This window comes from Ramularia collo-cygni (genome assembly GCF_900074925.1).
Source record: "Ramularia collo-cygni strain URUG2 genome assembly, contig: RCC_scaffold18, whole genome shotgun sequence".
In the NCBI taxonomy this organism is placed as follows: domain Eukaryota; kingdom Fungi; phylum Ascomycota; class Dothideomycetes; order Mycosphaerellales; family Mycosphaerellaceae; genus Ramularia; species Ramularia collo-cygni.
In genome coordinates this window covers 654,011-680,622 of record NW_019716272.1, presented here as the reverse complement: position 1 = coordinate 680,622, position 26,612 = coordinate 654,011, and the positions used below count along the sequence as shown (strand labels likewise).

At 50.8% G+C, this 26,612-nt stretch overlaps 9 protein-coding genes; 7 read left to right on the top strand and 2 right to left on the bottom strand.

Moving 5' to 3' along the window:
* Positions 1–4,237: 4,237 nt before the first annotated feature.
* Positions 4,238–5,440, top strand: RCC_09685 (uncharacterized protein; the record flags this gene model as incomplete). XM_023774925.1 has 4 exons in its annotated part: positions 4,238–4,397; positions 4,612–4,640; positions 4,698–4,794; positions 5,001–5,440. The coding sequence occupies 4 exons, from the start codon at positions 4,238–4,240 to the stop codon at positions 5,438–5,440; spliced, it is 726 nt and encodes a 241-aa protein (XP_023630693.1).
* An 840-nt stretch (positions 5,441–6,280) lies between these two features.
* Positions 6,281–7,939, top strand: RCC_09684 (uncharacterized protein; the record flags this gene model as incomplete). XM_023774924.1 has 5 exons in its annotated part: positions 6,281–6,283; positions 6,333–6,617; positions 6,684–6,931; positions 6,986–7,385; positions 7,439–7,939. 5 exons carry the CDS (start codon positions 6,281–6,283, stop codon positions 7,937–7,939), a joined length of 1,437 nt encoding a protein of 478 aa, XP_023630692.1.
* A 470-nt stretch (positions 7,940–8,409) lies between these two features.
* On the top strand, positions 8,410–10,316 carry RCC_09683 (probable dihydroxyacetone kinase; the record flags this gene model as incomplete). XM_023774923.1 has 3 exons in its annotated part: positions 8,410–8,416; positions 8,466–8,761; positions 8,865–10,316. The coding sequence occupies 3 exons, from the start codon at positions 8,410–8,412 to the stop codon at positions 10,314–10,316; spliced, it is 1,755 nt and encodes a 584-aa protein (XP_023630691.1).
* Positions 10,317–10,626: 310 nt separating this feature from the next.
* Positions 10,627–11,049, bottom strand: RCC_09682 (probable small nuclear ribonucleoprotein chain D2; the record flags this gene model as incomplete). XM_023774922.1 has 2 exons in its annotated part: positions 10,627–10,927; positions 10,988–11,049. 2 exons carry the CDS (start codon positions 11,047–11,049, stop codon positions 10,627–10,629), a joined length of 363 nt encoding a protein of 120 aa, XP_023630690.1.
* A 490-nt stretch (positions 11,050–11,539) lies between these two features.
* Positions 11,540–15,019, top strand: RCC_09681 (uncharacterized protein; the record flags this gene model as incomplete). XM_023774921.1 has 2 exons in its annotated part: positions 11,540–13,194; positions 13,279–15,019. The coding sequence occupies 2 exons, from the start codon at positions 11,540–11,542 to the stop codon at positions 15,017–15,019; spliced, it is 3,396 nt and encodes a 1,131-aa protein (XP_023630689.1).
* A 796-nt stretch (positions 15,020–15,815) lies between these two features.
* Positions 15,816–17,302, top strand: RCC_09680 (related to longevity-assurance protein LAG1; the record flags this gene model as incomplete). XM_023774920.1 has 2 exons in its annotated part: positions 15,816–16,778; positions 16,829–17,302. The coding sequence occupies 2 exons, from the start codon at positions 15,816–15,818 to the stop codon at positions 17,300–17,302; spliced, it is 1,437 nt and encodes a 478-aa protein (XP_023630688.1).
* A 502-nt stretch (positions 17,303–17,804) lies between these two features.
* RCC_09679 (uncharacterized protein) lies at positions 17,805–18,690 on the top strand (the record flags this gene model as incomplete). XM_023774919.1 has 4 exons in its annotated part: positions 17,805–18,073; positions 18,201–18,336; positions 18,395–18,458; positions 18,518–18,690. The coding sequence occupies 4 exons, from the start codon at positions 17,805–17,807 to the stop codon at positions 18,688–18,690; spliced, it is 642 nt and encodes a 213-aa protein (XP_023630687.1).
* A 716-nt stretch (positions 18,691–19,406) lies between these two features.
* Positions 19,407–25,499, bottom strand: RCC_09678 (related to rat omega-conotoxin-sensitive calcium channel alpha-1 subunit rbB-I; the record flags this gene model as incomplete). The annotated part of the gene is made up of 1 exon (XM_023774918.1): positions 19,407–25,499. One exon carries the CDS (start codon positions 25,497–25,499, stop codon positions 19,407–19,409), a length of 6,093 nt encoding a protein of 2,030 aa, XP_023630686.1.
* Positions 25,500–25,696: 197 nt separating this feature from the next.
* RCC_09677 (related to M.leprae yfcA protein) lies at positions 25,697–26,572 on the top strand (the record flags this gene model as incomplete). Its single annotated transcript, XM_023774917.1, has 1 exon — positions 25,697–26,572. One exon carries the CDS (start codon positions 25,697–25,699, stop codon positions 26,570–26,572), a length of 876 nt encoding a protein of 291 aa, XP_023630685.1.
* Between the last annotated feature and the right edge of the window lie 40 nt (positions 26,573–26,612).

The window sequence follows — 26,612 nt, the reverse complement described above, 5'->3', positions numbered from 1 at the left end:
CGGCGAAAGCGTACTCGATAGTATACTAGACTTCCTCTAACGAACGGTATAAATTACGCTTAGTCGATAGATACGTACTATAAACTAGAGTACTTCGGCTTTTAAGTATATACGTATATTAATATATATTTAAGGTATATTATTTAGATTTACATTAGGGTTACTAGTCGTACGTAGCTATCGGTATAGGCTTAATATCTCGAAACTATACGAGAAGGGGGCATAATATAAGCGAATACCCCTACGAGTAGCTACGAGTACCTATAATTAACATTATAGGCTATATATCCTTACTATAGATCGAGGCGTAGAGACACGCTATATTATAGATACCTATCTAACACTCCGGCGTAAGCAGTATAAGGGCTCTAAGGTACGAACGCCGGCACGAGCGCTAGCGAATACTAACTATAAAATAGCCTCTAACATTTAAGGACTGTTTTCGATATAGTATAAGTAAGATAAACGTACGAATTAAAGTATAGTAGAGATAGTAATCCTTATCTATAGCTCGTTAGCGTAAATACTTCCTTAATCTATATAGTTAGGGCTTGTTTATAAAGGACTAGAAGGCCGACCGTATTATAATGCTCTTCGTATATATRCCTATTATCCGTAAGRAGGTACTAGATTTTRTATTYCTTTAGAATAACTACCGTATCTAGAAGTAGAAGAAAAGGGCTTACGTTATTAGTARTATACCGTTTATRCTATATTACTACYCTAAGRATAGTAACGAAGAATAGGGGCTCCTTATACTATAGTAGTCTATAGCTRCTATARAYRAGRAYATTAAGGCTTAAGGGTTTATACTAGATAAGTTCCTACTATTACTAACTCTTYRATAGTATAAAGARGTATACTCTTAATAGCCGCTTYCGATTAATAGTAGAGTAGTAGATAATAAGYAAAATCGAATCTATYTATAGGCGTATCTTTATCTACGTAGCGAGATACGGTAGTACCTCCGATAGTACGGTAGTAATATRCTATAGGAGTATAATAAGCCTCTTATATAGAGGTATTAGAGGGCTAATCTACGTAACGAATAGGTCTACGAATAGGTAAATAAGCTTTTCTTTAAGGGGCTAGTAATAGATCCTAAGATAGAGCTAGCTATAATAATTAAGAACGAGTTTAATAATAAGTTTAATAGATTAGGCCCTTACTAAGAGTTTATAAATAAGGTGTTCGAGCATACGAATATATAGATAATAGGAAATGCTACTCGTCGAGTACTCGTAGATATACTCGCTATATCTAATAATTAAGCCTTACTTTATCTTACTTTGTTTACTACTTATTTAATATATACGGTTACTACCGCTACCTTACTCCCCCGCTCTTTCTTATTCTTATTCTTACCTTACCGCTCCCTACTATTACTTCCTTATTACTACCGCTACCTCTACCTCTACTATTATTACTATTACTACTACTACTATAATAGCGACTACTTCTAGCGATAATGCTAGCTCCTCTACTCCTTCTACCGACGACGCTATAACTTCCGCGTAGCGCCGCCTTATAATAGCTAGCTAATTTTAGTCCGCGATATAGTCGTAGTAGGATATTTAGCTTAATAACGCCGATAGTAACGATAAGAAGAAAAAGTCTACTACGCGCGCTAACCTCCGTAAATATAACGCCGCTAGTAGTATTATTAAGACTAATAAGGGAATAGTTACTCTATTACCTTATAAATAGTAAGAATCCTACCGTTATACTCGTAGTTACTCGTTAAGATATTCGCTCTAAAACTAATAGTTTTAGGTGTAATCGCGAGGGTAATTTAGGTAATTAGTATAAAGTTTTCGCTAATAAGACGGAAGCCTACGCCTACTATAAGGTACTTAGTAAGGCTAGCTATAAAGCGTTCTTTGTTATTTAGGTCGTTATTACTACTAAAGATAAACTCGCTATTACCGAAGAGAAGCTTACTAGCGCTACTTATATAATTACGGAGCTTAAGGAGAATAGATAGCGTATAATATAGAAGATTAAGAGATTAGAGCGTAACTTTAAGAAATAAGGAACTACTATTAGTACGCTAAAGGCGAAGGTTATAGATATAGGAAGGCTATATACTACATAGCTACGCTAGTTAGTTAGTAAGCGTAATACTATTATCGCCGATATTACTATAGTAATTAACTTAATTTAGCTAGGCTCGCGCAAGGCTATTACGGACGTTAAGGCTATAGGACTTAAGGAAGGAGGAAATAAATAGCTATTCGCTACTGTTCGTGCGCTTAATAGTGGATAAATAGATAACTAAGGTCTCGCGAATTCGAATTGTCGAAGTGTCAGATCCAGAGCTCCGTCGATCTGCGTGCGAGCTCACAGCGATCGATCTGTGGATGAACGTTGCGTGCAGCGCCTGGCATGATGACGAGCAACGACAAGAGATATCACTCACACTCTCATCAATCCGCTCTGTTCGCGGTTGCACGCGAACCAAAAAGCGAATAGACTAGTGTGCCTGGCAAAGTGCGCCAGTCCGCAGATGGAGCACGGTGGCGCCCGTTCGTAGACGCCCGCATCTCCCCTGAAGACACGAGCTAACTTCTTTCTCTCTTATYAGCACGCTGCAGCCTGCAGCCACCCCACGTTATGATGATTGCGGTATCCTTTGGCGGCGCTTGCGTGCCACCAAAAGCGCATTAACTCTCCGATAGTTCCAAGAGAGGACATGCCGGCGCTTAGGTCCACCGCGCACATGGATCTGCAGAGCTAGGGGCTCGAGAGACTTCATGGGCTTCAACCTCACCTGTGCCTCATGTTAGTGGAATCCCTTCGAAATGAGCAGCTTGACCGCGGGGGGAGTAGATGCAACTAACAAAAGCCAGTTCTACAGGCTCGCGCGAAAAGCGATCTGGAGCATGCTGCTCAGCATTGTGCTAGCTGTGGAACAGGAGGCATGAAAACTCGAAATTCCCAAGTCTTGCCGCTCGATATAACCTACAAGGGGCTCTGACCATCAATGCATGGCTACCTACACGCAAAGTGCAAGTACAAGTTGCGGTACTGAAGCTAAGGTACCTGGTACTATACCTTCTACGGCCCGCTGATCCGCCAGCTGCTCACTACACTTCTTGAGTACGAAAGCCAACATTGATCTTGACGATTGTTCAGCTCTTCGCCTGCACGAGCACTTCTCACAAAGCTGATTGGACAAGTGTTCAGGCATGGACCTGCGGTTGGATGTCACACGCTGATGACCAAGTCTGCAGGTTCGCGAACGATCGCCCCGAGGATGTAATGTTTGGTTCAATCCTTCGAATCCATCATCGCGGATAGTTTCGTACCAGGCATATGTAGCGCCGGGCTAGCTCTACTCGCGCACATGCACGAGGTCACGAAGACGTATCCATCAGATGCAACACGGGCAACACGCATAAACGATGCTAGACAAATGGCACGGTTTGATATGCCAACAATGTCTCCTCTATTAAAAGACGTGGATAGGGGACCTGTCCAAGCGACCGAGGTTCTGTTGCATCGCCTACAAAGCCACGAAGTCTTACATCTGGGACCTCTCAAAGAGTAGCACAGAAGTCTGCAAGTAGTGCCAATGGGTCGACCTGCCGCTCTGGAGCTCAACTTGGAGCGTCAAAGCGGCTCCTCCATCTTCGCCTTCGTTTCTACATGTGGGGCGGGAAAACTTGATGCTGCAGCGTTACATTGAGAGAGTGAGTGACCATGCGTGCATGATTCTACATCTTGCCGAATCAAGCTCCTCATTTGTTGGCTGCTACCCTCACTGCAAAGGCAGCGTTCTATCACAACTTTACTATGTCACCAACACATCTGTCCGCGAATCAAGACCGATATCCCATCGCTGAAGTGGATTCCGTCCAGCTCCCTCTTCGAGTGGGTGGCAGCTGAACGTACCTCTAGTTCGAGATGCTGCCCAATTACGCAGACTCTGCGAAGGATTGAAGGTTGGCAATATGACATATGGTACCAACATGGAGTCTTGTCAASGAATGAGGCGTCTATGTCGGCTTCTGAGTGGCACGACACCGAGCGCGCCGCATCGCACGGCTTGCACATTGGGAAGGCGTCTGCAAATCGAATCGACGATGTTTCCTTTGAGTGCATGCGTTCATCGAAATGGACCATATAAAGCACGCCTCCGCTGCCTTCTCCATTCTTCAAAGCACTCAAGATTCACATCACTGTCGGCACTTCACTTTATTCAAGTATCCTTCCGAACATCCTCACATAGGCAACCATGGTCCTCGCGACCCTTCTCATCGCTATGATCGCCAGCTCGGGCATCGTCTTTGCTCAGACAAAGGATGATCACATGAATGTGTACCGCGAGGCCGGCTGTCGAACCGATTCAGCTGCAGCCTCGATTCATGAGCTCTCTTTCCCCAAGGTGGAAGGCGGTGAAAAGTGTACCGATGTACTTCTTTCCTCCCAGAGACTCTTTGGATAGTGGCTGATCTAACGAGTTAGGTCTCTACAAGGCTGCGAGACTGGCCAACAGACTCTAACGGGAATTACATGGTCTACTACGACGGAAGAGGCATTGGTAAATGTGAGATGCATCGAGTTCTGAGCTCGTATGGAACCGCTTTGTGCTGACTGAAACGACGCCAGGATGTACAATRGCCGTTCTTGACGACCCTGTGAGTGATGTCCATTATATTGAAAGTGGGTGGCTATGACTGACGCATCGAGTAAAGTCCCGTGGCACCCAGTTCTGCGGCAATCCTCTCATCGTCATCAGTGGCGACTCCAACGTCGGTACCTGCAGGTCCTTCGCACTGCCCCCAAAATACGGTGAGTTACACGGCACAAATCAAGTCCCACGTATGATGGATTCTGATGTCGGTCCCTTTTAGGCATCGCAAGGTGCTGTCCAGGTGAAACTTGTGAGCCTGTGATCCCGCCGATTACAAACGGCCGGCGAGATACCTCGATCGATGCTCCGTTGAGAGACGTCACCCAGATGAAGCGGTCAACTCCATTTGCGTTGAAGCATACAGCCAAACGGGACGGCTGCAAGTTCTCAGGTGGAGATGTTTACAAGTCCAGAGGAAGGCCACAGACAATCTCAACGGTTATCACCTGCAGCGGCAGCGACGGGTGTAGCTTCATGAGAACTGACTCGGTCACGAGAGGCTCTTCCAACACCTTTGGCGTGAGTCAATCGGTCGGTGGATCCCTCTTCAAGATCATCGAGGAGTCMACCACGTTCTCTTACGATTACACCTTCGAGGAATCGCACACCGAAATGAATTCGTTCACCATCAGTGCACCGCCCAACAGCAGCGGTGTGATTGTTTTCACACAGTACACCGAATGTACCACGGGAAAGTTCTCCGGAGATTGTCCTGACGGCATCCCAACGGGTCGAGACGGCGATGCGTGTATCCCAATGCAGGGCAAGCCAGGTGGCGAATATCGATTTGTGGTACAGGGTTGAGGTTATCGCCATTTTCCAGCGAATAGGACTATGTAACGCCATGAGGCAGGGGGGGTCTTGGAGAGTCTTAGAGAGTCGACCGTAATTAGCGTTCAACACGCCTACTTTCGACACAGCGGCAACAGCACGAAATTTTCTTGCATCGACCTTCGAAGTTCTTTTGTTCAATAAGTGATTAAAGACGTCTCAAGTGAGCAGAGTGATGACGGCCAAGCCTCGTGGCAGACTAATCACACTCTTGAGATCACAAGTATCTCAGATCATAGTGCGGTAAAGACCATTATTAGGAAGGCTTCATCAAGCATACGTACGTCGATCATCTCCATACACCGACAAATTGGCAGGCCTTATGGCCCAAAACAGGTTCAGTTTCGTACTTTTTCGAAAGGCTTTCCGAAAGGCTTTTCGAAAACTTGTGATGGATTTCTCGACTTTACAAAGCCTTTGATTAGACTCGCATTCAACACAAACAGGAAGCATGTTCGGAAAGTAGATATTATACTTTTCAATCAGGATCGGCCGTTCAACCCAAATTTATGTGCGCTTCCCGCAAACCTGGAATTTTRCCGCTAGCTTATCATGCATAATCACGCATAATCATACCAATGCGTGCGTTATCCTTACACATTATTGAGATTATTATCTGAGCTTTAGCACAGCTCGCTTAATGTCCTTTATGACATTCAAGTTTCCAACTACCGGACCTCTACGAGCGTATATATTGTTAATAATCCAGTATTAACGACTGTCATTAATATAAAACAAGTCGATGAACTGACCTTAGACATTCACTCAAAGCTCAACCTCGGCAAAACATCTCCATTTCCACTGACTTCAAAAATGGTAAGAGCGAACGATATCATGCAAAAGCATACTTATTGACTCTTTCCAGTCAGAGAAACGAACAATCAAGATCGGATTGGTTGGAGCGGGTCTAGGAGGCTTAACAGCCGCCATAGCCCTTGCTCGAGCTGGTTGTGATGTTACTGTACTGGAAGCGGCAGCTGAGCTCGGCGAGATAGGCGCGGGGATCCAGTGCACGCCAAATGTGTCCAGACTGCTCATCCGATGGGGCATCTCTGACATAATCGGAGATGACCTCGTACAATGCAAGAATATCAACATGCGGAGACAGGATGGAAAGGTTATTCAAAGAACGGAGTTGTATCCCAAGACTGTCAGGRAGTTTGGTTTCCCTGTGAGTGGATCGATCGTTTTGGAATTGACATACTGATTGGCGCAGTGGTGGATGGTGCATCGCCACCATCTCCATACTGGACTTACCGAGGGTGCAAGAAGACACGGAGTCAAGATTATGGTTGACTCTCGTGTAAAGAAGCTCTCATATGAGCGTTCTCCTGTCGAGGTCGAGACCGTGAAGGGCGCGAAATATTCGTTCGATGTTCTCATCGGAAGCGACGGCCTCAAGTCGGTCGTAAGGACCACGCTTTTTCCTGATGTTAAGCCTAGGGCTCCCACGAACAATGCTGCGTAGGTGTGCTATTGACGAACTGGACGCTTTCAACAGCTGAATGCTCCTTACAGATATCGAGCTGTTCTGCCATATGATTATGTCTACAAGCAAGTCCCGGAGGCTCGCGAATTTGGCAACGACATTGATGTCTGGTCTCTGGATAAGGGGTACATCATTCAATACCCGATCTCGGCTGGTAGAGAGTGGAATGCAGTGATGTCGCATTTCCGAGATGTGCCAGTCACTGATGTTGAAGACGATTGCGACATGGCCGAGATGCGCGAGTACTACAAAGACGTCGATCCTCGGCTGAAGAAGATTCTCGATCTTGTACCTTCGTCCAAGCGATGGCCACTCATGATTACAGGCCCATTGGAATCATGGTCCAGCCCGCAGAAGAATGTAATTTTGATGGGCGATGCGGCTCACAGCATGGTCAATCATCTCGCCCAAGGTGCTGCGACTGCCATGGTTGGTTCAATGCACGTTGATTGTATTGATAATGTTTGTTGACAAGATCGTAGGAAGATGGAGCTTTCCTTGGTCGTGTCTTTGGTGAAGTTGTCAGAGGGATACTCACTATCCCCGAAGCCGTTGACATTTATGAGAAGACTCGCATGCCTCGCGCATGGGCCAAACAGCAAGCCTCGTTCATAATGGGCGGAATATACATGGCCGAGCATGATCCTCGTGGAATTGCTCGCGACGAAAGCTCGGTAGCGTCGGTCGGAGACACACCTGCAATGGTAGACGTCCGGAATTTAACCTCGAAGCCTAGAGTGACTGGTCCCGATGCTAATGCCCATAGCTGGAATCTTTGGGGAGCTCCAGAGACTGTGCAAAGCATCTTCGGGTATGACCCGGAAGGTGATGCAGATTTCGCAGTGATAAAGTATTTGCAGGAAACTAAGCCGTGGGATCGAGTCACCGGTGTCAGTCAGGGGTTGGAAGAGAAGTGGACTGGGTGGTATCTGCCCAAGGATCAAGTTGGTCGTATTGCGAGGAGTCGAGGGCTGAAACTTTGAAGTGGAGGTTACGGACAGTCACCCTTTCTTCAGGAGTGTAGCCTGTATGTGAGATGAATCACGAGGCATCCTAGACGCAGTCAGCTGTCGGCACTGCTTCGGTATTTCTCGATTCCTCGGAAAAGCTCTGCCTGTTCTCAGATCTCATGGATCTCTCACCCTGCTGTGCTGTGGGCTTCATGATTCACTGCACGTCGTCGAGATGGCTGTAGCAGGACGTGTCTCCGCGTTGATTCGTCGACATGTATGCCTTCTGATCAATCGGGCAGCCGCAGCCGGCTATTGGCAACATCTTGGCATTGGCGCTCACTCCACAGCTCCACAAGCGCCCCGCGCCCCCTCGCCCCCGCTCCATTGCAAGCAAAACTGTACAGGCCGTGAACAGACGATGACTGCGGCTAAAACATCATTTCGAGCGTGCTGTTCACTCTCCCTGTAAACAACATTGCGACTTGGAACCAACAATCAACATGTCCTGTAAGTCCAATCTGAGCGCTCCAAGCTGCTCTCACTGACCTCGCTCAAGCAAAACACTTCATCAACGACCCCACACATCTGGTCTCTAGTGCTCTTGAGAGCATAACTCTTACCAACCCGAACACCGCACTCGACTCAAAGAACAAGATCGTTTACCTGCGTCCCGATGCCGCAAAATCTCAGGTCTCGATCGTATCTGGCGGAGGGTCAGGACATGAACCTTCCTTTGCGGCGTTTGTTGGCCCAGGATTGTTGAGCGGTGCTGTCGCTGGTACCATCTTCGCTTCCCCCTCAGCTGAGCAAGTTCGGAAATGTATCCTCGAACGCGTTGATACTAGTAAAGGTGTAAGTTATTCGATTGCTGTGCAACGCAGGTTTCGCAACGATGTTCTCATCTCATTGAAACGCTCTCATCACGTCAATACACGTACTAAACAATGTTTTCCAGGTCCTCGTCGTGGTGATGAACTACACTGGCGATGTGCTAAACTTCGGTATGGCCGTCGAGAAGGCAAAAGCTGCCGGTATTGATGCAAGACAAGTTGTCATGGGTGATGACGCTGGCGTTGGGAGGGCCAAGGGCGGTAAGGTTGGTCGAAGAGGAATTGCTGGTACCGTTCTCATCCACAAGATTGCTGGAGCCCTTGCGGCGACAGGCGCTAGTCTGGATGATGTTGAGAAAGCAGCAAAAGTTGTTGCTGACAACACTGTCTCGATCGGTTCATCTCTTGACCACGTGCACGTCCCCGGTCGCAAAGAGGTCGATGGTGAAAGTTTGAAAATGGATGAGGTCGAAATCGGAATGGGCATTCACAACGAACCCGGATCGGAAATCACGACAGCTCAGCTGCCAGAGACTGTCAACACCATGCTGCGGTATATGCTGGACTCCAAGGATGAAGACAGAGCTTTCTCAAATATCACACAATCGGATGAGACGGTATTGCTAATCAACAACCTTGGTGGCGTCAGCATTCTCGAATTAGGGGGCATCACGACAGAAGTCGTCTCGCAGCTCGAGAAGAACTACGGCATAAAGCCCGCACGGATCCTAGCGGGCACTTTCATGACTTCTCTCAACGGTCTTGGCTTTTCCATTTCTCTGTTAAAGGTAACAGACCTTGGGGTCGGGAAGTCGATCCTCGAACTTCTAGACGCCCCATCCGAGGCAGCCGGCTGGTCCGCGGCGATCAGCACTCAAACCTGGTCAAATAAGCCATCGCAGACGCGTGAGGACGGCGCGAGCAAGAGGATTGAGAATAAGCCATGTGGTATCAATATCGATCCCGCACTAGCAAAACGGGGGCTCAATAAGGCTCTCGACCGAGTCATTGCAGCTGAACCAGACGTGACCAAGTACGATACTGCTGTCGGCGATGGCGATTGCGGTATAGGGTTAAAGCGTGGCGCCGAAGGCATCAAAGCACACCTCGAATCGRCTCCGGACGAAAAGGATGCGGCTCTATTCGTGGATGGCATCGTCTCGGTTGTAGAGAACGACATGGACGGTACTTCCGGAGCGTTATATGCCATCTTCCTGAACGCAGTCGCCTACGGCTTGCGGTTGCAAAGTGGTGATGGAAATAGCTCGGCGGATCCTCAAGTATGGGCAAAGGCGCTTGGAACTGCGATGGAAATTCTGGGGAAGTACACCCAAGCTAAACCTGGCGACCGTACTCTGGTGGATGCGCTATCACCGTTTGTAGAGCAGCTGACCAAAACTTCGGATGTGCAAAAGGCAGCCCAGGCCGCCGATGAAGGAGCGAAAAAGACCAAGGGGATGCAAGCAAGTCTCGGACGGACAGTATACGTCGGAGGTAGTGGATACCAAGAGGTTCCAGATCCAGGCGCACACGGCCTTGCAGAGTTTTTCTCGGGTCTGGCTGAGGCATTGAAGTGAGTGGACTCAGCTCGGCTGCTATGTGAGCATTTGGTACATATCTAGTTCGTAAGACGTAGCCTTTTGATTGAGGCCTGCTGGTTCTCAGCGCCATCCACTGAGTGCTCAATCCCACGCTGCTCGCGTGCTGTCTCCAAATCAGCCAGCCTAAATACACGTACAGGCGACTTGCGAATCATACCGCAATTGTGATCTCGACGAATCGCAAGAACCCTCCTCGCACGCTCTTGCCCCGTCCTGGCTTGAAAATCTTCAAGCCCGATTTCCTTCACTTCCCTTCAGATGATCCCATTGCCATGAAGAAGATTCTTCAGCTCAATAGCACCAGGATGACACTGTCACCGCGCAGGAACATTTTGCTAATAAAGCGATCCTTGTTGACTGGACGGCCTCGCTTTCCGTCGGTCAGACGCGGAATCTCCGTCCACATCTCCTTCACATTCTCCAGCACCATGTTGCAATGCCGATCAAAAGCCTTGACACGTGCGAGCAGTTTGCGGTTGTTACGGCATGAGATCAGGACTTGTGTGTGTTGTCGGACGGCGGTTTGGAGGAGCGATAGCGGGCCGGAAGTGAACTCGTGTGTCTCGAGCACGCCAATCTCATATTCGCTGAGAAGGTGAGGTTAGTAGGAGGTCGCAGCGGTGGTATTGTTGCACGTCGCGACTCACGTCAACTCATTGCGCGGTTTGCTGAGCAACAGCTGAATCTTGTCGTCTGTCGCAGTGGCCATTTTCGATGCGTGATTGAGGATGGAGGGAGATGTAATGGCGGGTCGATGCTTCGTATTGTAGAATGCCGTAACTCACTTGAAGTTGCAGAGCGGCAGACGGGAAATGCAAATGCACGCTAGTGATCGCGATCCTGACCCGCCTCCCGTCGTTTGGCGCCGATCAATTCGACAACGCGTCTCGTCTCGTCCTCGCTCCTCCCGTCTCTTTGTATTTCCATCACCATTTCATTTACTTCCACTTGTTCAACATACGCCTTGGACTACAGTATCACATTAGATTGAGAATACCAGAAGTTTGCAAACGACAGGACCAGCATCGAAACGACGACCGTACTCCATTCGCTCACGATCCACAGCCACCCGAACCTCGCGTTCCGCTCTCCATCAAGCAGAGTATGCTGCAGCACGTGGTGTAGCCCTCAGCCTGCCCGGAGGCTACAAAGACCTCAGTCATTGAATTGGAACCTTCTGTCTTACATCAACATTCATCATGGACGACTTGAGCGATATCCCAACGCGTCCCATGCGGGTCAAGATCCTCTACACCTTTGACGTGGAACATAAGACCACATGTCTTGCACGAGTTCCTGGCACTCTCAACATCCCCGCCGTTGCAATCGACGAGCAGACACAGGTCGGCGTGATCGAGCTGCAACAATGTATCTCAAGCATCCTCGAAGCCTCGCCTGAGATCCACTTCCAGCTAGAGACTGGAGACTTCACCGTCTACTCCACCGACTACAGCGAGCCGGATGCACTTCTCGTGGGACAAGGCAGGCTATCGACGCTGCTCCGTAACGCGTCATCAGGCACACCTGTACAGAACAAAACGATGATCACGGGACGTGTTTTGAAGAACGCCGCCCTTTTCAGCAATGGTATCAAGGAAACTCTAGAGGTCAAGTTCAAGCTCACGCCGCTGTCGAGACCAGCCCTGGGTAGCAACATGGATGGCATGCGTAGTGTGAGCCCGGCAACATCCGCTGGCTTCGACCCCAACGCCTGGAACAACACGGTGCAGCAAAATCAAGGTCGGGCAGATTACTTTGGCTTCGATGGAATGGCAACAGGTGGCAGTGCCGAGTCAGCGATGCTGGACGATATGTTTGGAATGGCTTCGAATGCCATCTCCGGTACGCCGGGCGGGCTATATCAGCAGCCCGGCAGTGTGGGCGTCAGCGAGACCCCGACAGATGCTGCATTTGCTTACAACCCCGCATTTGCCGATCAGACTMACAGTGCTCCAGGCAGCAGGTCTGGAAGCCCAATGATCAGTGCCAATTCCAACTCCTACAATGACTCATTACGTCACCAGAGTTTCTCTGGCAACGCGCCAACGTTCCCGGAACATGGTCGGCCCGACTCACGTGGAAGTGTCCGAAGTGAATACACCCCATCCTACCACCAAAACTCCTTCCAACAGCAAGCATCGCAACAACAGCAGCAGCCCGAAGTGTTCTATAACGAAGATGGCCAGTCTCGAAAGCGCGCAAAGGTTGTACAGACGGACTGGCGCGGCAGGTCATCCTTCGGCTCAAAGTCGTCTGATCTTCGCGTAACTGCTGCCACTGCCTCCTCAATGCATATGCACCGCCCCATCGCTAAGCGTCCGTCCGCTCCTGGTAGCAATCTTGAGCCTCCGCCTCGTGTACCCACTCCTGTCCCACAGCGCACACTTCTGCCACATCAGCGAGCACGACAGTCTGCCGGCCCTCGAAGTATGTTGAGACAATCATCCATTGCGGACTCGGATATCATGTCTGACAACGAGCCAATGTCCGAAGCGGCACAGAGCTCACCTGAAGGTAGCTCTCCAGGTAACAGCATTGCTGGTGAGGGCACTCCGATGGAGATCCCATCCTCTCCACCCCTCGTTCCAGGATTCAACCAACGCCGGCTCACCAGTCCCGGCCTTCCATCCCTGCCGCCTGCAAGGCTGGCGGACAGTGGATACATTAGTGATCGAGGCTTCAACAGCGGAAATGTGGTTGAGAGTATGGAGGATGACGAAAATCGCAGCCCAGATGCGGATGATCTGGACACTGCCGCGCAATATCGCTCAAGAAAACATCAGCAAGAGATCTTTGTTAAGGTCGAGGGCTCTGTTGCTGGTGACTTGAACGATACGCGTGCCGGTAGCGACGGGTATGTTGAACACAACGATCTCTTCCTGGAGCTCTTTGGAGACATGGAYAACCTATGATTGGACACGACTAATGCCACGACCAGATCCAAGAACCTGTATGCTCTTCCTCAAAAGCAGGCATCCACCGTCTCGCCAGGATTTGAGCCAACGCCTCAACCAGAAGCGTCTGGTTCAAGAAGAGGATCACTCGCGCTTCCGTCGAAGCCAGCCACTACTACAGCGCTCACAAAGCGCAAGAGGCAGCCCTTGCAGCGCTCACGAACAACGTACAACGATTCTGAGGCTGGCTCCCCGGCTCCTAGTGACAACGAGGGGCCAAGGCCAAGAGTGCCTCGTTCCGGATCCGGTGCTCCGCGCCGTAAAATCATTGAACAGCGCCTTGCGGAAGCCATCATCAACGGCGAGACACCAGTATTTTGCTCGCATTGTGGTGCGATTGAAACGCCTACGTGGCGCAAAATTTACGTCAACCACTGTGATGGAAAGCCGTCTCCACTGGATTACGTTGAGGGCGAGGGAGAGATCATCCAAGTGGACATCACTCAAGTCGATGAGGAAACTGGTGACGCGACCAAGTTCGTGATCCGGAAGAGCATGAAGAAGACCAAGACCGTCCTCCCTGGACGCGGATTCGAMGAGACTGTCGTATGCAATCCATGTGGTCTGTGGTTTGCCAAGAATCGCAAAATGCGGCCGTCCGATAGATGGCATCGCACGCGGAACACGAGGAAGATGAAGAGGAAGGACGATGATGGTCTTCACACGGACGGAATGGAGCCACAATCCGAAGCATTCTTCACAGACCAGGCCGCACCGGTGGAGGACGGAATGGATGACAGTCGCTCGACTGATGAAGCACCCGTTCAGCCCCTCCCAAAGCGTCTACTTGCGCCGAAGCGACCACGTGCCAGTAGCGTACAGCCTCTACCTCGCCGAGCGAGCGATAACGACCGATCGGGCAACGTACGGCAAAATGCGTCTTTCATGAGAGCTACTCAATCCAGTCCCGTGCGCTTCCAGGGCTCCCAGACATCGCCCATTGAGCTCGAGGACACACCAGCAAAGCCTACCAGACGTTTGTTGTTCCCGTCTCCACGACGCAGTGGAGAGCAGAAGAGTCTCGAGGGTGGCGAAATGTCAGCGCGCAAATGTCAGTCGCCGAGTGGGTCGCAAGGTCAGGCGAAAGCTGTCAACATTTCCGAACAGACCAATGTGAACATCTTCGAGGTCTTCACCAACAATCGGGAAAACATGCCGCCTCCACTGGATGACGATGATGATCTCGCCCATCTATTCGAAGGATCCCCAATCGCAATGTTCAAATCCCCAGCATCTCGCCGCAAGACGCCAGTGAAGACCACGCCTCGCATGTCCAACAAAAACCAATTCGATGACTTCCTGAAGACTCCCACTCAGTCCTCTCGTAAGCGGAGAGCTCTTGGTGAAAGCAAGAATGCAGCAAACAACGCCGATGCGCGCGACCCCATCGTCTCACCTAGCTCTGCGAGGTATTTCCTTCGATCTACGCCGAGCCGGCTGGAGAGGACCCCGGGAGGACGAAGTGTCAGAGGGGGCAATCGTCTGCCTGTCGAACTCTCTCCCTTCTCCCGTCATTTGTCGCAAATGCTCGGTGATGCCACCGGGACTAGTGAGCCCGCCTTCACCAGCCCATCACAGCAGTACGACTTTAGTGATTTGCCAAGGTTTGATCAGGTCCACTTGGAGATGGATTGGAAAGGCATGGACGATATTCTCAGCAGCGAATTCGCTGCGTATGATGATCCGGATGGCGGATTCCATGCTGGTCACGGGGGCGGGGAATAGTTTGGCTGCAAGGCATATCCTGGAGGAATGCGCCCTGGGGCTTGTAATAGACTTATGACATGTCATGATGATGAATAAACGTCCTTTTTAACCCTTACTCTCATCCCATATGATGTGTTTCTAAATGTACGATTGGTCGGCCCGTTCAAATGTTTTRCTGTWTGCTCGCTTAGGGTTAGGGTTTGGGTAGTAACAAAGGTGCGCAAAGCGATGCTATCATCGATCCATAGGTCGAGCAATGGGCCTATAGCCATAGGAGAGCAACTGCATATATACAAAGCTGTGCTACATAGGTGGACTGGGTAAATCGGAGCTGTAACACGTTGTTTGCTTTCTAGGGCAAATCTTGCACTTCGGTTTGGTTCACTTCACTTGAGCCTGGAGTACCTACCTGTGGCCGTTTATGGGCGACTCTGCGAGACACTACTCCTCCGTGAGTCTCCTTCGGAATTTCTTGTCATGTTTGAATAAAAGGCAGTCTCGAGTACTACGAAACGAACGATGGYGATGTCATCATGTCTTTACCCTTTCCACACGCAATCGTAGCAATTCCACATGGACAGATCCTGGTCATCAAAGTGTCAACTACTCGCTGTGTTGAAACCCGCATAGTTCACTGTCGTCGCACTCTGAGACATTGCGCAGATTGCTATAGCACCACCTACGTATCGTCGCGGAGCAAATCCCGAGGATAGCCCGCTTCCAGGTTGGTTTCTCCTTGAACCCAGGGTACCGTCTACACGTACCTTACCTTAGTAGTGGTCGCTGCCAGTCTTTCATTCCCAAACCATCCAGCATGCCTCCACCACCAGCCCAAACCGAGTCGTTCCCGCCTCTTTCCCCAACATTCACGCCTCCAGTCGAGGGTTTACATRGCGCGCCGGCCAGCAGGCCGCAGCCTCGACGACGAAAGAGCTCGAACCTGGGCGCCGATCCTCGAGGTGATACTGGAGGCACTGCATTCGCGACGCGGAATCTCTCTCAACTCCAACCATTGTCGCCGCCGACTACGCCCAACTCCCAAAAGCCCACGCGTCCGTCGAAGAGGAGGAAGGCCAAGAGCGTGCTCAATCGTTGCAAGCGTATGTGTCTCAAGCACACGTGGGTTATACCATTAGTGCTCATTCTCATCGTTCTGGGACTTTACCTTGTCAGTCCGGGCGAGCACAACCCGCTGCACTATGCCATCTTCCTTTCGTACGCGAATCCACCGTTGAACGAGCGGACCGACACCCTGCCTGCACATGTCGGCAATGTCACGCAATATGGAAAGGGGCCCAAGGATCTGGCATTCGTCGCCTTCTACATGATTGTGCTGTCATTCACGAGAGAGTTCTTGATGCAGCGTTTGATCCGTCCCATTGCCATCCGGTGTGGCATTCGAGCAAGAGGAAAGCAGAGCAGATTTATGGAACAATTCTATACGGCCCTATACTTTGCTGTATTTGGACCCTTTGGGGTGTACGTGATGAGCAGGACGCCAGTGTGGTACTTCAACACTGCAGGAATGTACGAAGGCTTTCCCCACAGAGCACACGAGGCTGTATTCAAGGCATACTACCTGCTACAGGCTTCATACTGGGCACAGCAGAGTTTGGTCATGATGCTCATGCTTGAGAAGCCGCGAAAGGACTTCAAGGAGTTGGTACTGCATCACATCATCACCTTGTCGTTGATCGGACTGAGCTACCGCTTCCACTTTACGTATATTGGAGTTGCTGTGTACATCACACACGACATCTCTGATTTTTTCCTGGCGGTAAGTGGAGTGTTCATAAAGCATGTGATGTTTACTGACCATTCCTCCAGACCTCCRAATGCTTCAACTACATCGATGCGTGGTTCACACCTGGATACTTTGGTCTTTTCATCGCGGTCTGGGCATACCTTCGTCACTACCTCAATCTTGTCATCCTTGCCTCTCTGCTCCCCAACGGCGACTTTGCGACTATCGGACCATACGAGCTGAATTGGGAGACGCAACAATATAAGTGCCTCCTTTCCCAGACCATTACGTTCGCTTTGCTCGCAGTCCTGCAAGCTGTCAACATCTTCTGGTTCGTACTCATTATCCGGATCCTGGTGCGATTCCTGTCGACCAGTGAGGCAAAGGACGAAAGGTCCGAGGATGAAGACGAGACGGAGCTCGATTCAGTCGAGGACACCCCAAAGGCGAACGGCGATGCCAACACTCCTCAGGTCACTCTCAACGGCGAGCCATTCAGTTCAGCCGAAGCATCTGGCACGGGCGTCGACGGTAAATCTGGGTTGAGGAAACGGTAGCGCTCTTGATGTGCTGTAGCTACCGGGGATTTTGATTGCGATAATTTATTGTAATGAATGTAGGTGGATTTCGCCATGAAGATACGGCTGGTTTCTCTCCCTGGTTGGAGACGTATTGCAGGAGCTTGCCGTGAGGAGGAATGCAGGCATGAGGAGGGCGAGAAGACATCGAAGGAGCGTAGGGAAGGCTCGAGGGCTCTGATGTGGGCAAGTAGCAGTAAGTGCCGACGACTTAGCCGCTCGATCCTACGATCTCACAACATGTTATAGTTCATCTGGCTCCATCTCCGCTGTCCTCGCTGCCCTCGTCTTGCGTTGTCGTGAAGTGAAGATCTGACGCGACTTGGGCCCGCCCCACTTTCTGGTGCCTAGCAAACATCGTCGAGTACGTCGAAGATCCGTTCAAAACAATCACACTCACTTTGCACTCGCAATCAAATATCGCATTGCAACTCCACCGAAGCACCCCGTCAACCCAACTCTCTACACCAACGATCAAACAATGGCTCCCAAGAAGCAGTACGTCTACGCGATCACGCGTCGCGACTTCGAGGACGGAGACAAGAAGGGCACCCTCAGCCTGCTTGAGATTCACGCCACCGTTGACTCTGCCAATGCCGCCGCCTTGGACGCTTCTGGCGACGACCAGGACGAGACGTCCGAGTCCCAGACTAAGGATCTCTGCGTCACCTACAAGAACAAGACCCAGAACTTCACCATCGTGGTGAAGAAGACGGAGTTGAAGGACGACACCGATGGCAACGGTCAAGGGTGAGTAACATCTAGCGTACTCCCATCATGTAGCAGCTCCCCAAGTAGCTCCTGCCATCCCTAAGAGAGTGGCGCTCTCTAGCAGCATCACCAAGAGTCATCGAGCAGAATACTGACAAAATCACAGTGGCGCGAGCGTCGCGAGTGCCGTGAGCTCTACCGCAAAGAGCGGCACGAAGAAGGCTCCTGCCAAGAAGGCGCCCGGCGCGACGAAGAAGACCACTATGCTCCAAGGCGAGCCGGATTCTCTGCAGGGCTTGAAGGTACGTTTGAAAGTTGATTGTGGAACGAGACCGGACTTTGCTAATCAGCCATCTGCAGCTCATCTTCACCGGCAGCTTGAGCATGGACCGGACCACCTGCGACCTGACCGCTAAAGCTCACGGTAGATATCCCTCAGTACTGCCTACGTGACCGCCCACTAACGCCTTCTGCTTCATGTAGGTGCTGAAATTGTCTCCGCCGCCAATATGGATGAGGCCGACTATGTCGTTCTGGGCAACAAGCCAGGAGAGAAGAAGCTGGCGGATATTAAAGACAAGGGCCTGTCGACCCTCACCGAGGAGGAGTTCGTCGAAATGCTCAACCAGCCTGCTTCGAAGAAGCGCAAGGTTTAGGGGTTAGTTTGATCTTGCCCAGTGGTCAGAGCAATCACACGCATGATCAGCCACCTACAAGGCTGGAGTTCGGAGGCTGCAGACCAGCGGCCGCTGTATCGATAAAATGTACGAATGAGCGTGTGACGAGTTGTCGACAGAATGGCAATACTGTGCGATTTTCTGATTGATGGAAGTCGCTTCCTGTAAACCTTCATCGGGTTGAATGATCAAAATTTCCTTCAATCCTGTTTCACTGCTTGATTCCGTTTGCTGCTGCGAGTGTACATGGTCATCTTTTACAAGTCCCACGCTCACGCGATCGAGTGGAAGATTGCTTCATACTTTCGTCGACTTTGGAACGAAGCCACGGTGTACTAAATCTTCCGCGCAGGGGAACCATATAGCTCAGCCTTACCGTCTCAACAACCGACGGCAGGAATCATGGTACGAGTTGAAATGCTTAAGTGCTACTATCAACGAGATTCATCCGCAAGTCTGATTATGGCGCTTCCACATTGGTTGAATTATCATTTCATCACTAACCGTGGTATACATTCGTCTTGACGCACCTCCTCAGCGCTACGCTCCTCCCCGCTTCATCATCCCTAGTCATGACAATCGTATCATTGATCGCTGATCATGATTTGCCCCATAGACCAAGCGCGGGAAAGTGCTCTTCTATCTGCAGTGGTCCTACCAGAGAGCGCACAGCTGCTCTAGAGCTTGCCCATAATCTAGCCACCAAAGTTCATTTTCAACGCAATAGTCGGCTCACGCTCCGCACTCAAGTCCTGTCTCACACCACGATTCCCAGCTTGTGACTTCAATATTTGTTCCATCAGCTGCTTCTGATCTCCAGTCATGCTTGCTACAAGACTCCGGAAAGTGGCGTTCTCAGTCGCAGCAAGCTCCAAAAGGCGTGCAGCAATACTGGGGTGCGATGCTGAACCATCTTTACGGGCACACCTGAGGAGCGTATTGACGAGAAGAACAACAGCAGCGGGCTTCTGACCTGCAGGAAGCTTTGAAGTGTAAGTCGTGAGGGTTTGCGAGACCACGGACTTTGTCTCCTCCATGCCTTCGAGATCAGGCGGGTCCATGAGGAAGCCAACTGTGTGTGCAAAGGTGACGCGAGGGGAGACTTTCTGCAGCATGAGCGTCCTGTAGCAACCCGCAGCAACCTTTGAAGTCATGGGACTTCCCAGACACTCTCGTAGTTCGCCCAAGAAACGCAACACAAGAGGATCGTTGCTTTCAAAGAAGGGCTGAGCCGCAGAGAGCAGAACTGAAATGGCCAGCAAGGTAYTCTTCTCACATGGCAAGCTTGCTTGCGTCTCTCGTTTTTGTGCGTTGCGAAGAATGGCTAGCATTCTTTTCAACGCATTCTGAACCTGCTGTCGGGTGTCTGGCCGCTCATCATCGGCTATGCTGGCGACAAACCGTCGAAAGATTGGCAGTGCTTGGGGTACAACGACACTTTGACAAGCTGCCGTTCCCAAAATGGTGACAAAGATATGAAGGATCGAGGCGTGCAAGTCGGTCTTGATGATGGAAGGAAACACCTCGGAAACATCGACAAGAGCTTGCAGTGAGGCACGAACGAGCCCTGTGGCCTCTTCAGATGACTCAATCTGTGTGGAAACTGGAGTATCGGCTAAACCTGGTATCAATCCTGCGAGGACCAGGATGATGATGCGAGTGARTTCAAAAAGTTGCTCGATATCATCCGAAAGTGCCTCGCCGTTGATGGGCGTCTGCATGCCTTGTCGCGAGGATGGATGGACAAGGCAAAGGTTGCGAGCAATCTCCACTATGACAGTTTGCATGCCCAAGCTCTCAGTCAGAATCATCCTATCCAGTAGGTCCATAGTCTCTGCGAAGACAACTTCTTGATAGACAGCATTTCCAGAAACGGACGGACGAAGGATCTTCTTCAAGGCCTCCAGAATATCCAGATTACGCTGCCGTGTGAGGACGTCGTCGTCTCCCGCACGGACAGCAAGCGATTCGAACGCCAATCCGTAGAGTACGAAGAAGAACGCGACTGGTTCCTCTCGGTAGTTGATGCCACTATTCTTTCGAACAACATTTCCACTTTCAGCATTCGCCTGCTTATCATCGAGCGCAGCAAACACAAATTCGCTATCTTCATCGATCAGACTTGCAATCGCATCGACTAAACTTAGCCAAGAGGCTTGGTAGAACTTGAGCAGTGTCTCCCGGTTGAGAGCAGCGTAGACCATGTCCAGATCTCCAGATGTAGCAGGCGTCGCAGTGGTAGCTGAGATATCAGGCTCGAAGCGAAGACGAGCATACTCTCGTAGGGAAGAGATCCACAATGGTACAAGCTGAGCTATGTGCGGCTTGACCACATCGATGAGATACTTCTGCTCTGCACTGGCGATTTGAAGTTCTGCCCAGGCAGCAAAGACAGCCATGCGAACCATGACTTGCGCATTAGAGCTTAGAGCTTTCAGATCTCCAATGCTTGCAGTGTCAGTCTCCTGAGAGAAGCTGTCAAGCGCAGAGACGAGGAGCTTCAGAATGCGACCCATACGATCGATGTCGGTGACGATACCAGTGGCCGTGAAGGTAGCACAGACATCGACAGCAGCAGCAGCAAGTTCTGGCGAGGAGTCTGCAGCGAAAGCGGGTGTCAAAGCAGAGCTGATTTGCGCTTGGTACTGTTCGAGCAACATTGCTTCGGAGAAGTCTGGATCTGGTGTCCTGCCAAACATTWTGAGTACCTGATCGATGATTTGCATGCCCACGACACGCAAAGATGATACACCTGCGGTGGATGCAGAGAAGGCAATGCGGATCACATCGGCAACTCTTTGTTGGAGTGCTGCCTCGCCCGCGCTCTCGTCACTCACGGCTGCTTCTTTCCTGATCATTGCAATGAGGTTACGTAGGCACTCCATTGCGAAGAGTCGCACTTGCCACCGCATCAGCTCTTGCGTTGAAGATGGGGCTTGAGTCTCATCTTCCTTCGAAGCTCCACCTGCAGCTGCGAATCCAGCGGCTTCTTCATCCTGCAAGTCTGGCCCGGGAGTTTTCTTCGCTACTGCAGYCTTGGGCTGCTCTGTCCTGGCCATTGTCTTGGTGAGGATGTTATTACATCGTTGGATCCATTCCACAGGATTGCTGGATCCAGTCTGCTGCAGCCAGTTGACGAAGATGTTTTTGATGGACATTTCTCCAGGCTCGTGGTTTAAATACTCCCAAAGACGATCCTCCAAGCCCGGTAGTGCCGTCCGCACGATATCAGGAGCATCTCGGCGCATCAGCGTGAAGAGACCTTGTAGAGCTAGTTCGGACACCTCTGAAGACGGGGCATCGAGATCTTTCTGCAATCTCTGTACGTATTGGGCAAACTCCATGTGTCCTGGTGCGTAGAGGGAGAGATGCTCCAAACATCGCAGACTTTCAAGCAAGATGCCAGTTTCGTTTTCGACTGAGAATAGACGGACGAGAGTCATTATCATATCCCTCGCTTTTGCCATGTCTTGAAGATCAGGCCCCAGTACGTTGATGATTGCATCAACACCACGAGCAATAGCAGCAGCCACGGGGAGGTCCATCGACATGTTGGAGGATGCCTGCGAAGTGATCTCTGCGTGGTGGCTGTCGGAGACGTACAGCTGGCTCAGCATACCAATCGTGCCAGTCACATATCCTGAGAAGTTCAGGCCTGCTGATTCCGCAATCTGCGCCAAACTGTCCAACGCCCAGAAGTGTACTGTAGGATGAGTGTCGGCTGCAAGTGACATTAAAATGCCAACAATGTTCTTCATGTGCAGTCCAGCCGCCATGCCACCTAGTTGTGAATGTATATGTGCCAGAGCTAGAGCACAGCCAGCACGCACATGGGGTTCTCTGTTGTTTACAATGGTTTCCGTCAAGTGTGTCACCTCGGCGGCTGTGAACGATGTGCCAGAGCTGGAGCAGAGCCTGCCTAGCGCAGCCGCAGCGAGACATCGAATACTGTCATCTGGGTCCTTGATGAAGGCATGCAGAAGCGTTTGCAGGCCCTTCTCGGCGTTCATATTCCGAAGCTCGCCACGGGCTGATCCAACATCTCCAGTAGCTACCCGAAGTGCCATTGATAACGCCAGCGTTACATTAGCAGTGATGGCTACCTTCCTGGCGAGGTCTTTCTGCAGAGCTGGTGCGCTCATGGAATTCGCTATCTGCTCCAATATGCTGTCTTGAACTCTGGGAGCTTGCAGTGGGAGACAAAGACCGAATGCTGAAATTGCAGCATCTACAGCTCCAGTGGCGGGTGGACTGGGCAGGTCTTCATCATCTTGTGCATCATTCAAATAGCAGCAGGTTGGATCATTCTCGGCAGCAGTGCCTATGGGGGATAGTAGAGTCTGGTCGATCTCKGCTTCCTCGTCACTACGACTTGTCCAGTGTCTTTCCAGCCTGCCATTGATTGGATTGCGAAGATCAAGACCTCGAATGCGACCCGAAACACCAAAGCCATAATTATCGCCCAAGTCCCAGATGCTCTCGTAAGAGCCTGCCGCACTAGCTATCGCTGCGCTCAATGCGTTGGGAGCGTCATACTCCGCGTCGGAGAATGATGATACCGCTAATGGCAGGATAGTAGAATGTGCTGTTGCTTCGATGCTTCCAGTCGGGCTGAGGCTCAAAAGCTGCGAAAAGCACTCAAACACTCGCCGCCTGACCATGACTTCATAATCTTGGAGTTGCAGAGCCGCCGACAAGCGATTCGAAGGATCGTCACTGGTCTTCTTTGCAGGTAGAGTCTGCAAGAATGCAACGGTGTTCTCCAACATACCCAGTAATCGCCGGGAGACATCAGATGTCAACAGTCGTTGATTATATGCCAAGAAAGCCTTGATTGAACCGAGAGCGCACTCTCGAACATGTGCTAGATAGCTGAGCTCCAGCATGTTGCGCTGACTGATGTGCTCTCTTGAGACTGGTTTGGGGAGTGCATTCCTCCACAACAGCATGAGCTGTGTAAGGTGAATCTTGACAAAGTTGGGTCCCAGGGACATGAGGCCGCCGATCATGATCCAGGCTACTTGTAGCTGACAGCTAGACACTCGCAGGTCGGAACTACCGCTTGACTTGAGCAGAGTTGTTGCTTGCTGTAGCACTCTTGCATATACATCGACAGAGCCATAAAGCGGGTGCTGACTTGATGTGCTGAGGATTGCGGCCAGCCCATGAGCGTATGCGATACATCGTCTCTGGGTTTGACGAGGAGTGCCCAGCAGATTGAGTTCGCGACTGACGCTGTTCATGCAGATTGTCACTGCAGGAAGCAGTTGCTGTGGGCAGGCGAGGACGAAGATCCGCAGTGAACGCGATGCTTGTATTTGAACCGTGAAAGACGGATGTTGCAGCACCTGAAGTAAGCCTTCGCGGCAAGCCTCCGCTATTGTTCCAATCGCTGTGTCCAGGCGTGACACAAGGGATGTCAAGGCGCTGATGGCTCCAGTGAGTATCGCTCTTGTAGGCTCCGGACGCTCCTTGATACTCTGAGGATAGTCTTTGATGATTTCGTTGAGTAAGAAGCGGCAAGCATTGAGCTGTGCAGTCTMTCCTAGCATAGCTCCGACTACACGTTCCAGGATGATTCGAACAAACTTCCTGCTCGTCAATTGGCGGTACTGATTGTGTTGCCATCCTTGGTAATTTAGGATATCCACAAGGAAGTGCCGAGCGATATCGCCATACTGCTTTTCAACAACAGATTCACCGAGAGTCTTGAGAATCTTTACATAACACACTGCGATACCCGCGCGCGCTCTATTGGGCGTTGCCGGTTTGCAGAATTGGGTTGAGAGCAACTTGAGAATCTCGAGTAAACTGAACGAGAGGGCGGTCGCCGGCTTTTCTGGGACAGGAGAGGATGCGCGTTCAAGGTCCTCATCAGGATCCTCACCCGGGACAGGCTTCTTTGACTTTTTGGGTTTCTTGATCTTGGGCAAAGCATCTTTACTCGGTGCTTCAGAGTAACTCTTCACCAGCTGGGTCGCAAGACAAGAAGCAGCTGCATGACGAACAGACGTGGAAGAGCTTTCCATCGCTTTCCAAAGTGCGGCCTGCAGCTTCTCGAAGTCGTTGGAGTTGTCAAAGTAGGATGTAGTGCGGACCAGCTGTTCCAAACACCAACAAGCGCTGGCTTGCACCAACAATGACTTGTCACTACCTGCAGTATTCCTTGCCAACTTCCAAACAGCTCTTCCAATATCCTCATCGATAGCAACGGCGATCCCTTTGGCAATGCCTCCACATGCTCGATAGATTGAGCTGCGCAGTCCTGCATCGTTTCCCGCTCCTTTTGCAAATTTCAGTATGGTGTTGCAGGCCAAGGGAGAGAGACTGATGGCACTGTCGCCAGCACTTTCGAAGATGATTCCCAAGCAGTATATCGCAGCATGCTTCGTCTTGAGCTCCTTGTCCTTTCCAGCATTCACAATAGCAACCAGGTCGTTGATCGATTCGTAGAGGATTTTTCTGCTCCCTTTTGTGAGGATTCCATAGAAACATCGTCCAACGTTCTTGCGAACTACTCTTGTTGGTGCCGGAGAGGTCAGATTGATGATTTGGAAGAGCTCTTTTTTGAGTGCCGTCTGTTCGGCGTTGAGATCCTCTGTGTTGATGGTTTCGACATGACGGGCCAAGTCGGCCGTGAAGGTGAGAATGTACAGTCCTTGCTGTTCGGACGGGAGCGCGTGTAGCTTGTTCACATCTAGTTGGAAGGGAGACGTTTCTCCATTGGTGGTGGCCGACGCTTCCTCGTCCTTTTTGGCCGCTGGCGCCTTCTTCTCCGTGTCCACCATGTTCGCGAAGATGTTCTACACCATTGTTCGCGGAAGAGTGGAAATCGGGCAAAGGTCGAGTCTGGATTTCGCGAAAGGAGCTTCTTGAAAGTCGCATCTCCCCACAAGTCCCAGCTTTGGTGGCAGCGGAGTCAGTTCCGCAAAATAAAATGTGGAAGCACGCGCCTCGCTCCTGCCAWCTCTACAGACACATCATCATGGCGCCCAGCAGAGGAATAATTGCCCACGCGAGGCACTACAACCCCATCAACACCTTTCAAACACGTGCATTCGCCACTTCCGCCCTCCATCAATCTGGCCACTCGCGATGGAGCAAGATCAAGCACGACAAAGCCAAAGTGGACGCGGGAAAGAACAAACAGCGATCGATCTTTGCCCACGAAATTGCCACGGCCTCGAAACTGTTTGGCGCGGACCCGAATGCCAACCCACGGCTTGCAGATCTCATCRCCAAAGCGAAGAAGGAAGGCTTCGCCAAGGCATCGATCGAGTCTGCGATTGCCCGAGGACAGGGAAGAAGCACTACCGGTGCGGCATTGGAAAGCTTGTCGATAGAGGGAATCTTACCGAACAATGTAGCGGTCATTGTGGAATGCGAGACGGCCAGTAAGCTACGTACTCTGGCGGAAGTGAGGCTGGCGATCAAAGAGCATGGTGGCTCAACCACTCCTACGGGGTACTTGTTCACCAAAAAGGGCAAGATTACGTTTGAAAGCAAAGATGGAATTGGTCCCGATGAGGTGCTGGAGCCTGCTCTCGAAGCTGGAGCAATCGATGTTGAAGAGGATGGAGATGGCAGAGTCATTGTCTTTGCGGAGCCTGGCGATACAAGGGCTGTGGGCGATGCCATATCAACCGCGCTGGACCTGCAGATTGCGACCTCTGAGATTCTATGGGAAGCCAACGAAGACACGAAGGTCGAAGTACCGAATGAGGATGCTGCAGCGGATCTGAGCAGCTTCATCGATCGCCTGCAGGAGAAGGAGTCCAGTTTGCAGTCTATTGCCATGAACATCTCCAGAGGCAACCTGAGCGAGGAAATCTGGAACGATATACAAGAGCGAATAGCATGAGATTTTGGATTTGTAAGTGTAGATCCAAGTGTACATCAGA